Source organism: Mesoplodon bidens, assembly GCF_964165515.1.
Source record: "Mesoplodon bidens genome assembly, chromosome: 4".
In the NCBI taxonomy this organism is placed as follows: Eukaryota; Metazoa; Chordata; class Mammalia; order Artiodactyla; family Ziphiidae; genus Mesoplodon; species Mesoplodon bidens.
The window spans coordinates 59,367,236-59,381,460 of record NC_138160.1 but is presented as its reverse complement, the minus strand read 5'-3'; the positions used below and the strand labels follow the sequence as shown (position 1 = coordinate 59,381,460).

At 43.1% G+C, this 14,225-nt stretch overlaps 1 protein-coding gene across 8 annotated transcripts in view; it reads right to left on the bottom strand.

The window, feature by feature from the left end:
- ARHGEF28 (Rho guanine nucleotide exchange factor 28) overlaps positions 1-14,225 on the bottom strand; it is a 314,507-nt gene that overhangs the window by 154,858 nt on the left and 145,424 nt on the right. For all 8 annotated transcript variants that reach the window (XM_081232412.1, XM_081232406.1, XM_081232410.1 and 5 more), the window contains exons 5-7: positions 13,016-13,199; positions 9,178-9,358; positions 5,888-5,960 (exon numbers count right to left, since the gene is read on the bottom strand). In XM_081232412.1, coding sequence (XP_081088538.1) covers positions 5,888-5,960; positions 9,178-9,358; positions 13,016-13,199 — 438 coding nt within the window. The remainder of the gene's footprint in view (positions 1-5,887; positions 5,961-9,177; positions 9,359-13,015; positions 13,200-14,225) is intronic.

Genomic DNA, 14,225 nt, shown 5'->3' with positions numbered 1-14,225 from the left:
GATGGATATTCCACAATGAGGCTAAGATAAGAGCTGTGTATCCAGCTGAGTAATCACCCCTGCAGAACAGCCTCCCTAATTGCTCTCCTAAATCCCCAACACCTCAGGTCCCAGGCACCCTGGTTAAAGGACCTGCATCTTGATAAGACACTGGAACCATATTCAACAGTTCTAAAAAGACATTGGGCCACAGTATTCAAAATGAAAAATCTTGGAAAGGAAATTTTGCATGGCTAAAAGACCTCTTGGTTTTCCCAATAATATCTCACAGGAGATATTCAAATAAGGAGAATCCATCATATGATATCGCTCATATGTGGAATCTAAAAAAAGGGTACAAATGAACTTATCTACAAAAGAGAGATAGAATTACAGATGTAGAAAACAAACTTACGGCTACCAGAGGGAAAGGGGAGAGGGATAAACTGGGAGATTGGGATAGACATATATACACGACTATATATAAAACAGATAACTAATAAGAACCTACTGAACAGCACAGGGAACTCTACTCAATACTCTGTAATGGCCTATATGGGAAAAGGATCTAAAAAAGAGTGGAGATATATAGATACAGATACATAACTGATTCACTTTGCTGTACACCTGAAACTAACACAACATTGTAAATCAACTAGACACCAATAAAAATTAAAAAAAAAAAGAATCCACCACACAACACCCTCTTCCCATTTCACTCACTTAGAGCACACAGAGAAGAGCTGCACCCCCGTCTAAGGAATGTTCAAGCAGAAAATCTGCTCACCTGGTCACCATGAGGGGAAGAGCTATGTCCTGATATCTCAGCACACACAGGATAACCACTAAGTCCGCTCTAGCCACGTGCTATAACTTGCACTCATCACAAGATACTGTTGGCTAAGTATCCACAGTCAGATACTGATCAAGGTGCCCCACCTGTATTTTCTCATTTAAACCTTATTTTGAAGGAAGTATTACATGACACTCCCACTCCACCATTTTCCACAAAAGGAAACACAGCTGAGTAACTTGCATCCTGTTCAGAAGCCAGTTCATGGCAGAGCTGAGGTTTTTAGCAGAGTCGGCTTGCTGCTGATGTGTCATCAAGACCTGTCCCTGCATGTGGGTCACAATCTCCCATCGTAAGGACTTTATGAGACAGGTCGGTCACATGGAAGAGAGCTCATTTCAAGGCAATGATTCCAATTTTGCACTTTTCCGTCACACAAAAGCTGAAGAGAACTCTAGAGCAGCAGTCCAAAGACTAAACAGGAAAACAGCCTGTTAGAGAAGGGTGGTGGGTATCTACAGTGTGGTGGGTAACAATTTACCCACCTGAGGTCTGACTGCCTGAGCAAGCTGTGTCACCTCACACAAGTTATGTGACCTCTCTCTGCTACCATCTCCTTGTGCACAAAATGGGGAGAATTGATTCCTGACTCCCTGAAATGTCCCTCTCTCCATGGCCACTGGGATGTGTGCTTCCTGAGTGTGCAAACTTGGCTCGGCTCCCAGCTGCGTGCCCAGCGCCTTGAGCAGTGTTCGTCACTCCACAAAGGCATGAGTGAAATTCAATGAAAGTAAACTCCATGAGATGAGGGCTTTTTCTCTTTGCCTTTTTGGTTACTGCTTCCTTCATCACCAGTGCTGAGAACAGTGCCTGGCAGAGAGTGGGTGCTCAGAAAAGACTTACTGAATGGGTAAGTCAATGGGCCTGTAGGGCTCACGTCTGCCTGCCTAGACTGGGCCTTGCGTTTGGACCCACGGCCTCTCGCACAGGATGGTGAGGAGGAAGCCCCTCTGAGCCCACTGGGAGCTGCTGCTTCGGCCCTGAAGGAGATGCTTTTGCCCTCTCCCTTTGTGACTGGCACTTGCGTTCCAACCCCTACTCCTTATGTCCTCGTTAAATGAGAATGTGGAAGATAATTAATGGGGAGAAGTGAACACAGTAAGGGACTAGTCACATAAAAGTCGAGACAGCAAATTACACAGGGTTTTTTAAAAACTCCAAAGTAATGAAAGAAGATGGATTCATACAGTGAGTGGTCAACAGTATTACAATGGTTGCTTGTCTTATGGCCCCATAGACTCTAGGCAGGCAGCAGCTACCTGAAAAACATCAAAAAGTACAGTGGGGTGCCCCGGTCCAGGGGATCCCACATGCCACGGAGCGGCTGGGCCCGTGAGCCATGGCCGCTGAGCCTGCGCGTCCGTCCAGAGCCTGTGCTCCGCAACGGGAGAGGCTGCAACAGTGAGAGGCCCGCATACCGCAAAAAAAAAAAAAAAAAGCCTCCCTAGCTCCCTCCCAGTGTGAGCACTATGTACTAATAGATGGAAAGAACCCACATGATCGTAAAAAAGGAGGACATAAGCCTAAGAAAGGGCAAGATCAGGGGAGATGAGGAAGAGCAACATTTCCAAAGCACCTTCCACAGACCACTTTCATGAGATGCTGAGAGCTAAGAAGAAGGGATTCTCCCCTGATCAAGTTAGAGAACTGTGAGGTTAAACAAGAAACACAGGTTTCTTGACTGCAAGACTTAACTAGAACCTACAAAACGTTAAATGTATTCTCAGTTTCCAACAGGGGGGTTTCATATATAGCATTTTCTGCTTATTTGGACACAGAATACTTATTTTTCAGAGCATCTTCCAAGGTTGGTGTTCGGTACAATGCTCTCTAGGAACTCCTAGGGGAGGAGATCAAATAACGACAAAGGCGGCAAGGGACAAAACGGAGTCAATTGGTGGATCGATACATACTCATAATTAGCTTATTCATCTGAACACAATGAAAATGAGGTGACCTTTTGGCCATATAATTCATTTGGAATAACATCCCATCATTCTGGGAGGACAATTACAATCATGAAATTAGGGAAACATAATTGGTTCAGAGATAATAATAAAACCATTTATCACACTAACAAAGTAAATTTCCAAGCTAAAGGTATTATAATCTTTTAATCAATGGCAGCTACAGATACACACTTAAAAGTTCCCTTTCTACCCACTGCCCCAGGAGGGAGAACATTATCTATTAAGAATCTTCTGTGAGATCTCAAAGGGAAAGTTTGCTTTGGGGGTTAAAGGGGAAAAAAACAAACAAACAACCAGGCTCTTACACTCAAAATGTTTTGTTCTTCCAGTTGAGTCACCTGCAGGCTTGCGAATGAACAAAAGCTAATTGAATGTTTTCACTTTAGGTGAATACTGCCCTCTGCTGGAATGTGCACACAGTTTCTAACATGTCCTCCAAACGTATACAGATAAAACCATGGTCTACAAGGTCTGTAAAATATACACATTAATTATTTGGCGTTAGAGAACTTGAGTTTCTGTCCAAATTCTTTTGCTTATTGGTTGAGTGACTTCAGTCCAGCTGGCAGCCAGGTATATTAACTTGCCTGCCCCCCTGGGCCCATCAAACTCAACCTGTCTGAGTAGGTATTTTGTCATGATTCTGCTTCCTGTAAGGCCTGTCCCGCACAGGGACACACCAGGAATGGAAGAATCACCCTTCTCCCTTGCCACTGACACCCACCTGACATCCTACACCTTCAGGACAGTATCCATCGGTCCCTCTGTCTCCAATCTCATTATACTGCTATGGTGCAGACTGTCTTCTGCATTATTCTCAGCAGCCCCTGGCCCCTCTAACCCATTCTTCACACTCTCACAGAGTGACCTTTCTAAATAACAACCTGATCTAATTTGCTTAAAACAGTTCCCAGAGCTGTCAAGGTGGAGTTCCAGTTCTTTGCGTTGTACAAGCCCTGCTGATCTGCCTCTCTTTCAGGCCTATGTTCCTGGCATCATATACACACTCCTATACTCCAGGACCACAAAACAACTTGCATCTCCCCCGACGCATCATCTGGTTCAGGGCTCTGTATTGCATATAGTCCCATTGTCTAGAATTCCCTTCCCTCCCTTAGATCACAGCTCCAGGGTCACCTCCACCAAGAAGCTTTCCCTGACCACCCCCCCATCACACGCCACAGAGTTCTCACAGTATTACTTGCCTATGACTCCTATAGCACTTACACTGTGCTGGGACAGCTTGTTTTTCTGCACTAGTCCCAAGCTGTCAGTCCCTTGAGGGCAAGAAGTTAGAATTTCAGCACTTGTTTAGACCTCACTTTGTTCTAAGTCAGTTTGGAGGTGGATTACAAGGGAAGAAAAATGTATACGATGATAGAGTAAAAATCAGGAGTTGATTTAAAAAACAAAAAGGAAAAGCAAGAGTGAAACCTTAAGAAATAAGGGTAATATCAAAACGCGGTCAGCAGCACCCTACAAATTTGCAACCGGCAGGTCAGAAACTTAGCCCCAGGTTTACCAGCCAACTAGCAGCAAGAAACCTGATCAGTTACTGTCAGAGTAGTAAAAGCCAAGCCAATGCTCAGGAAATGACAGTGTTCTGTGACCTGAGCCCAGAGTCTTCTCCCACGGGTCTGCAGGAGAAAGTGTGAAACTCACCACCACCTCCTTGGGCAGGTCCGGCAAACTGCAGCGCCCTCCACGCAGCCAGCGCACCACCCACGGGGGAGAGCAGAGAGGGCAACTGCACAGGGGCCCAAGCGGTGCAGCTTGGGTGGGAAGCTCAACCGGTTGGCTTAACCCGGGACTGAGTGCAGGTGCGTGGGGCACACACACTTAGAACCACCGGTCTTCCAGCTGTCGACACTGGTGGCTTGGGAACAGGAGTCTTGTCCTATTTTTTCTCCCTAACCCCAGCATCTAGCATGCTGCGTCTCAGCCCTATCAGACTATTGTCGCTTTAAATGTAAAGATATTTTGTAATGTCTGCTCCACTGATCTGAAATTAAGTAGATACTATAACCCTACCCCCAGACATAAATAAACCTAACCTCGCATTTAGTTTCAAAAAATAAAAAACACTCTAAAATATGAAGCAAAAGGAACGTAATTGATAATAAGATAATATGTATTAAAACCTTTGCCCTGACTACCCTGGAAGACATAGTGATGTATGGTCAGATTCCTAAAACTACTGGGTTTTGGAAAACAAAAAAACAAAACGACAATCCATTCCATATAAGTAGTACAGGAGTATTCAAGAACAGAGGTAAGATACTCCAGCGGATCAAAACCCGTGTTTATTACTAGGACTTGCTAACAGATCAGACCTACTTGCATACATTAAAGGGGAAAGAACCTGAATAGAAGTAGAGATCACATGCCCAGACAAACTGCCAAGTTAGAGAAAACGACGAAGGACGATATTCCTGCCTACCAGTTGGGTGTTCCGTCCAGGTGTGCCATCAACACGACTCCACGTTACGATGTGGAACAGAGCAGTGACAATGTATTTTAAACACACACCTCTTGCTGTGGACGCCCACCTCGAGCAGATTTGTACATTCAGTCTCTGAAGCTCCATCAGGGCTGTGCAGGACAACCTGGGTCGGGTAGGGCCGCCTGTGCCCTGAAGAACCCCCAGCGTGCCCCCTCCCGTCACCTCTACACGCCAGGGGTGCTCCTCAGAATCCATGGCAACAAAGACACCCTCACAGCCTCCATCCTCTAAGACCCCCTGGGCCAGCACAGAGCAGGAGCTCCACACAGGTGGAGCAAGCTGGAGAACAGGTGAGTGACGGGGGACTGAACGGAACGAACAGACTGAACTTGGAAATGAAGGGAACACGCTCTGCGTGTCAGGAGAGGTCCCCAAAGATCAGGAATGTGGGAGGAACCCAGTAAATGCTACCTGAATGAAAAGTGGAAACACACAGTACCTTGGTGCGGCGCTGCTGGAGGACCCCGGGGCCCAGTGGCACCCCAGCACCCTGCTCTCCTCCACCACACACTTCAACCCCCAGGTGACTCGTTAGTTCTGAGCGCTTTCTGGGTTCCCGGGGTCGGAAAGGAGCATGCGTACCTTCTTCGGTTTCTGCAGTGCTGCAGGGCATATCTGATTTTTCCTCTGACCTGGCTTCTTGCTCTTCAAGAGCCTAAGAGAGGAAAGAAAAAAAAAAAAATCACTGAAAGCCATTTGAGGCTTCAGATAAGCAACAAGAGATGAAAATCACAATCAAGCATCTCAGCGTCGGAACAGGCCAGAGGCATAGCCTGGAGAGGCAGGGGCAGATAGGGTGGTAAAGCTGCTGGGAGAACATGTAAGCAGCACCCCGGAAGACATGAGAGACAGTGGGAGGAACCAGAGACAAGGGACCAAACTGTCCCTGCCACTAGTCCTCACTGCTTCCCCAGATCACACCACCAGAAGGTTCTCAGGAACATGACGCATGAACCAAAAGGGGGACAGAGAACAGAAAATCTTGAAACCTGTAAGGACTTCTGTTTGATGCATCTGCCCACCTAGACCAGCCTCCATCCACACTCTAAGACACAGGGATTGGGGGCCTGGAGATGGGGGTAGGACCACTATTACAGGGAGGACCCAGATGAGCATCAGCCTCAGGATACACGTTGGCACATGCTGGTGCAGGCTGTCCCTGGCCAAGACTGAGCTGTGATCTGTAGAGAGAAGATGCCTTTAGAGCCCTCTGTATTTTCTTTTCAAATAGATTCCCCACAGCCAGTGAAAATGCGAAGAGACAGAATTACGTGTTGATGTGTCAAAAACTGCCCAAGGCTGCATCAGCACATGTTCCAAAACAAATACATGGGCAAACTGAGGCAAGCAACCCTACAACTGACCCAGAGCCCTGAATCCCACCCCGCCGGGCATGTTATTAAGCTCAGCATATCAAGTGCCTTGCTCCTGACTGTTTCAGGACATCCTGAGACCAGAGCAAAGAGAACATGAAAATATACATAACTGACCAAATCACAAAGAGGCAGGGAACAAGCAGTACCCGGTCACTCACCCTCTGTGGCTATTAACCGCTCCCAGCCTTACTCCCAGGACACAGTACTCTCTCTTTTAGGGCCCGCCATGGAATTAACAGATGGACCGAAGCAGGTATATGTCTGGAGAGGTACTAAGGAGACGGTAGCATGAGTACCTGGGGTTAAAAGGGGGCTAACCACGCAGGCTCAAGGCCAAAGACAACCACTTACTAGCTTACAGGTTTATTATAAGCGGATATAACTCGGGAATAGCCAGATGGAAGAGATGCATGGGGCAAGGTATGGGGAAAGGGCACGGAGCTTCCATGCCCCTCCTAGCAGGCTCGTCACCCAGTACCTCCACAAGTTCACCAACCTAGAAAGTTCTCCGAATCCAGTCCTTTGGGGTTTTTATGGAGGCTTGCGTTATTACATAGGCATGATAGATTAAATCTCTGTCCATTGGTGATTAAACTCCATCCCCAGGCCCTTTCCCCTCCCTGGAGGTCACGGAGGTGGGACTGAAAGTTACCAGGCGATTGGCTCCACAGGTAACTAGCCCCCATCCTTAGGTGCTTTCCAAAAGTTGCCTCATTAACATAACAAAAAAACACCTTTATCCGCTCCATACTTAGGAAATCCTAAGGGTCTGGGGGGCTGTGAGCCAAGAACCATGGACAGAGACCAGATATATTTCTTATTGTAAGTTACAGTATCACAGTGTCTTAAAGAACCTCAGCCCTATTCCCTTCCCAGTCTCCCTACACACTACCCAGCCAAAAGCTTAGGACAGGAAGAACGAAAAAGGGGTGCTGATACCTGGAACACAAGGCCATCCCACTGCAATGGATTCTTCTTTTATCAAGTGTTTTCCATAAAATTAAAATCTCTGATAAACTGGAAAGTAATCTTCATTTGGTCTTTGTTATTGTAAAGTCCATTACAATCAAATATTAAAGCATCTAGATTTACTCATCCTACATCTCCCCCAATGTCATCAGTCATAATTATCTCAAGTTACAAGAAATCACGAATCTGACCTAAGAAGCTGGAAATTTTTATAATGCAACAAATGTTCAGAATTTTTGCTTCACATGGAGCACGCTCTAGCCTTTGCAGGAGCTTTGTGGCCTTGCTGTAGTCTGAGTGTCCCCTCTAAGGACACACGTGTTGCTGAGCTCTGCCCCTCTGCAACTGCAGGGGGAGGCATTGACCCTGAGTAAGGCTGCTGCCCCACTGAAATAGTCACCCCTGGGGGCCTGGGTGAGAAGCCACAGGGAGGGCTGAGAACTTCTGTTTCTTTAAACAGAAAATACCCTTAAGCAAAATGAGGAAATACTGTATGCCAGAAAATTATCCACTAAACTCCCTAAACCCAGCAGAGGTAGTTCACACTCTGAAGAGCGTGTTTATTTTAATTATTTAATAAAACCCTATATGGAGTAAGCAATAATCTTGGATATATAATGTTTCTGGTTAAACCTTCAATTTAGTTATATAAAGCAAACATTTTACAAAAGCCAAAACTGATAAATACCAGTATCAGTTTTCTGATAACACTAAACTGACTGCTTACTTTGTAAAGCCTATCTAGTCATGAAACTGGTGCTTATTAATGGATGTGCTTGAGAAGACTGCCGGGGGCAGAGGGTCTGCCGGCGGGCGTCACGCGATCTGGTGAGTGAATCCATTATACCCCTGAGCACTATCAACTAAATTGACTGAAGCCCTTTTACTCAAAAGAACATTCTACTTAATAATAATTAAAATATATGAATATGCTTTACAGTCTTCCAGGTTCAACGAAAAAATAAAAATAATGAAGATGAAACATTTTAAACCCTGAGATGGGCGTGCTCTGATAACAGTCAAAGCTGATGTTTGGGCCACGGTGGGAGGGGGAAAAACCTCTTTGAAAAAGAACTGGTCTCAAGTGACTAGTCCCCATTCAAGAAGAATCTGTACACTGAAACAAAGGCTTAACTATATCTAAGCCTTAAGAAATCCCAGAAGAAGATATTATTCATTTAAAATAACCCTAAAGGCAACTGCTTTAGATAAGAATTATAATACAGTCAATAAGTTAATAGAAAGTACCCAATATTAGAATATTAAACATCAGTGATACTGGTTCATGAAAAGTAAAGGAAACAATATTACACAAATTACTATTTTCTACCTACTGCCAAAATATCATATAATAATCTTCCTTCTACTGGTGTAACAGTTTCTAATTCCATGTCCCTCAAAGTCCCATTAGAAAAAAAGAAAGTGCTACACCCCACCAAAATACTGTTCCCAAAACAACAAGTTTGCTCTCTGCACTCTCAAAGAGAGTGAGTTATTATGTCTTATACCACAATAAAGGGCACAAACCTTGAGGAGGAAGGCTCTATCCCAAAAGTATTTCCTAAAGAGTTTAATATCCGCCTCCAACAAATGCTCGGCTGTGTGATTAAGCGTCAGGGTCAGTGTTTCTGATGAGTGAATATACCGCAGGGAGGCATCTTCGCTGAGCTGCACTCGGGAGAAACCTGGGGAACGTCTGCCCTGGAAGCTGAAACATCACAAATCAAAACCCACGATCCCAATATTCTTCACTGTCCCTGATATTACAAACCCAACTGGCAAAACAAGCCATAAAAGCTACCTACTGAAGATAGGTACATAAGATCATGTAAATAGATCCTAATAAAGTCATCTTTGTTTTTCCACCTAGAGAAGACAGCAATTGAAAAGCTGTTCACATATATTATATACTATAAAGATTTACATAATTAATGCAACAGTACTGACTTTTAAACATAGTATTTTACCTCATTCTCACTTTAATCTGAAAAGATGCCCCTGGCCTTAATGGCACCACATGTCGTACCACAAATTAGCTGGCAGCAGACAGTTTATTAGGCGATTACAGTGGAAAACAGATATAATCTCCAGAGAGCATGGTGAGGTTTGGATGTTACAAACAAGCGAGATATTCACAACACACTGGTCTACTGCTGTAAATCATTTCCTCATGCAAATCAAAACCTGCATAAAGTTGATCGTGTTGCATTCTTGAATTCATTCATAAACAAAGGAACAATATTCCCAAACTAAACTCCTGAATATTGGCTTATTTTCCATTCTGTTGTGGTTAAGAACAACTGCACGTTTATTAGCTCTACGTAGGCTTCATGGTTAATGTCATAATATTCTGGATGGCCCATAGGTCATGTAGTAGTAATGGTAAAGAGGCCTCAGGAGGGAGATACTAGTGCTCCCAGATAACAGCTCGCCTCAGCATGTTGTCACAGCCCCCAGATGCTCCCAGATTCTTCAGTTCACAGAACTAGCTCTATGTCTCTTTCCTCTTCTTCCATTACCTCATTTTGTTAATCAGCATTTGTATATTTGCAAAATTATAGTATAGCTCCAACCACAAAAATGCTATCTCTATCACATGGAGTGACAAAAAGAGATCCATTAAGAGCACCTGTACTCTAAGATTTGCGGTATCTCCCCAAACCCTTGACACAATTACTTGCAAGGACTTCAGAATCTTCTAGAAAACAACTCCCCATGCCAACTACAAGCCACTGAAGTGAATGATTCAGCCTGAGCAATAAGATTTTTGTAATTAATTTAGAAAATGGAGGCTCCATCACATAATCAAAATTTAGCTTACAGTCTACTTCTAATCCCATCCATGAATGGATTTATTACATGTGTAAACATTTTTTATTTTCATTTTATTGGAGTATAGTTGATTTACAATGCTGTGTTAGATTCAGGTGTACAGCAAAGTGATTCAGTTATACATATACATATACTCATTCGTTTTTAGATTTTTTTCTCTTAAAGGTTATCAAAGAATACTGAATAGAGTTCCCTGTGCTACACAGTAGGTCCTTGTTGGTAATCTATCTTATATATAGTAGTGTGTGTATGTTCATGTGCGATTTATCCCTCCCTCCAATGTTTCCCCTTTGGTAACCATAAGTTTCTTTTCCATATCTGTAAGTCTGTTTCTGCTTTGTAAATAAGTTCATTTGTATCATTTCTTAAATTAGATTCTACATATGAGTGATATCACATGATATTTGTCTTTCTCTGTTTGACTTACTTCACTTAGTATGATAATCTCTAGGTCCATCCATGTGGCTGCAAATGGTATTATTTCATTCTTTTTTATGGCTGAGTAATATTCCATTGTATATATGTAAGACATCTTCTTTATCCATTCCTCTGCTGATGGACATTTAGGTTGCTTCTATGTCTTGGCTATTGTAAATAGTGATGCTATGAACATTCAGGTGTGTGTATCTTTTCGGATTATGTTTTTCTCTGGATATATGCCAGGAGTGGGATTGCTGGATTATGCAGTAACTCTATTTTTAGTTTTTTAAGGAACCTCCATACTGTTCTCCATAGTGGCTGCACCAATTTACATTCCCACCAACAGTGTAGGATGGTTCCCTTTTCTCCACACGCTCTCCAGCATTTATTGTTTGTGGACTTTTTGGCCATTCTGACCAGTAAGAGATGATACCTCATCGTAGTTTTGACTTGCATTTCTCTGATAATTAGTGATGTTGAGCTTTTTGGACATCTGTGTGTCTTCCTTGGAGAAATGTCTATTTAGATCTTCTGCCCATTTTTTGATTAGGTTGTTTGTTTTTTTTGACATAGAGGATGTATAAACTTTAAAAACACATGTCATCTTCTGGTCTTGGACACAATAGAAAGATACAAAGCTACCAAAGATGAAGTGAGGCTCCAGGTCCTCAATGTAACCCTGAACTATCCACAATGATGAAGTCAGAGGAAGTGGTCCTGTCTTGCCCTTTTTTTTTTTTTTAAGATGTTGGGGGTAGGAGTTTATTAATTAATTTATTTATTTTTGCTGTGTTGGGTCTTCGTTTCTGTGTGAGGGCTTTCTCTAGTTGTGGCAAGCGGGGGCCACTCTTCATCGCGGCACACGGGCCTCTCACTATCGCGGCCTCTCTTGTTGCGGAGCACAGGCTCCAGATGCGCAGGCTCAGTAGTTGTGGCTCACGGGCCTAGTTGCTCCGCGGCATGTGGGATCTTCCCAGACCAGGGCTCGAACCCATGTCCCCTGCATTAGCAGGCAGATTCTCAACCACTGCGCCACCAGGGAAGCCCCTGTCTTGCCCTTTTTAGCTAAAGAAAGTGGGGTCATGGTAGAGCAAAGATAAAAGCAATTCCATTGGGATGGGCTTTTTCCTTAGTTGGCGGTCACTTGACCAAGTAAGAACAAAAATAAACAGAAAGCTGTGACTTCAACATGCACTTAGGTAGCATACGACTGTAAATTAATTACACTGAGTTCCATGGGACAAATGAAACATACCAGTCCATTAAGACACGCCATGTAATAACATTGATAATATTTAATATTTATGTAGTAATTTGTCATTTTCATTGTAGTTTCCCACTTATTTTTTACCACATGTTAAGTCAAGGAAATCACTGTATAGGATATAATGACCAATCTGAACCACTCTAAGTAACAAACATTAAAAGTGTTGGTATCATCCTCAACATAGAGAACTTCACAGTTGACAAATTATTTCATTTCCATTATCTCTAGATCCTAATAACCAGCCCATTGGCTACATAGTATCTTGGGGTTTGTTTGTTATTCATTGATTCAACAAAAACTTATATTCTTTCAATGAATGTATACGCTGAACACAGTGGGTAAAACAAATAGTTTGTCCTCAAATGATTTAGGATGGAGATATATATGAAATAAATGATGACTATATATATAAAATTATAAATTATGATTTATATTATAAATTAATCATAATTTTAATCACAATTAATACTGTAAATTAATCATAACTGTAAAAGACCATAACATAGAAGGCCTCTCTGATGAAGTGACATTTAAGCAAAAACCTGAAAGATAAGTAGGGGTTAGGCTAGTGTTTCCCAACTTATCTTCTTCTTACAGCCAGCCCCCCAACCATAGAGCCTTTTAAGACATTTTTCCTGACTCCCTCTCCCCCATGAAATGTGGATATCGAATATATCTGTATATCTGTTTATGTATGATATGTATATCTGTACTTTATACATGGGAACTAATGGTAAAATATAAACCAATGTTAGCTCGTGGTTTGGTTATTTTAATTTTTCCATAATGCTTGGAAGACTTCAGAGAAACAGATTGAGAGAGAATCTATCAGGTATCCAAACTCACTTTGTGATGTCTTCAAACAGCTTGGAGCATCCACCATGTAAAGCTAAGTCTAATGGCGTGGCACCCTCCTCGTTGGGTAAAGCCAAGGCCTGGACTCCTCCAGGGAGACACAGGAGGAACTGGGAAAGCTTAGCAAGGCCCCATCTCACAGCCAGGTGCAGAAGAGACTCTCTATGTAGAGAAACTGAAAAGAAAAACATGTAATATTAGTTCCTTCATTTAAAAAGTTTGTCTTATATATTTTATCAAAGGGATTGTCAAAGTAAGAATAGTAATAGTAAACATGTCAGAGATGGAAGGAACCATCAAAAGCATCTAATCCAGAAACCTCATTTTACAGATGTGGAGAGGTCAAGTGATTTGTGCAAGGTCAGGGAGGTGCTGGAGCCAGCTTCGCTCACCACTGGTACAATGCTGTTCTGTGCACTATGGTGCACGTTCGCATCACCTTTCACTCATGTGCAGTGAGGTCATCCATGGAAAACAAGTGCTAGGAGCACGCCATCCTTTGGAAACAGACATCGTCAATTTCCAAGGTGTCCTCTAAGGAGATGCTGTTACCCTAGCAGGACAGGCTACTAGAGGCCAAGAATGTCAAGGAGCCTCCATTTCCACTTTTTGTCCTCAGAGGTGCTCCTCTCCAGTCAGCAGCTGGGGCAGAAATGGACTCTGAGTCCATGGTCTCTCTCAAACGTTGTGGAGGTACTTCTACCCATTTATTAGAGCTTTGGGATTATTTCAGTGTTGCCAAAGCCACACACACCAGCGCTCTGCTTCAAAGATTCGGCCTGTGCCTCTTCACATCCCCCTTGATAAGGGGGCTCCTGCTTGGTTTGTGTCTGGGTTTTTGCTGTTCGTGTTTGCCACTGTGTCTTATGGTTGTTTCCTGAGTATCTTCTTACAGGCTGAGGGCATCCTGGAAGTTTTTTATTCCTAACACCTAGCATGGTATATGGCAAACTGAAGTCACTCAGTATTTATTGAGTTGAATGGCAACTGACTACTAAAATCTCAATTATTTGTGTATGTTTAAATTGTCTAATTTGTATAGAGTTTGTACTCCTGTATTTCTCCTACAAAGACTCAGTGCCTGGAACACAGCTGGCCCATGATAAACATTACATTGGAAACATGTAAAAGAATACGTTTGCTTACATTTTAAAAAGCTAGGCCCATGAACTCCATCGACATCAAGACACACCTTAAAACA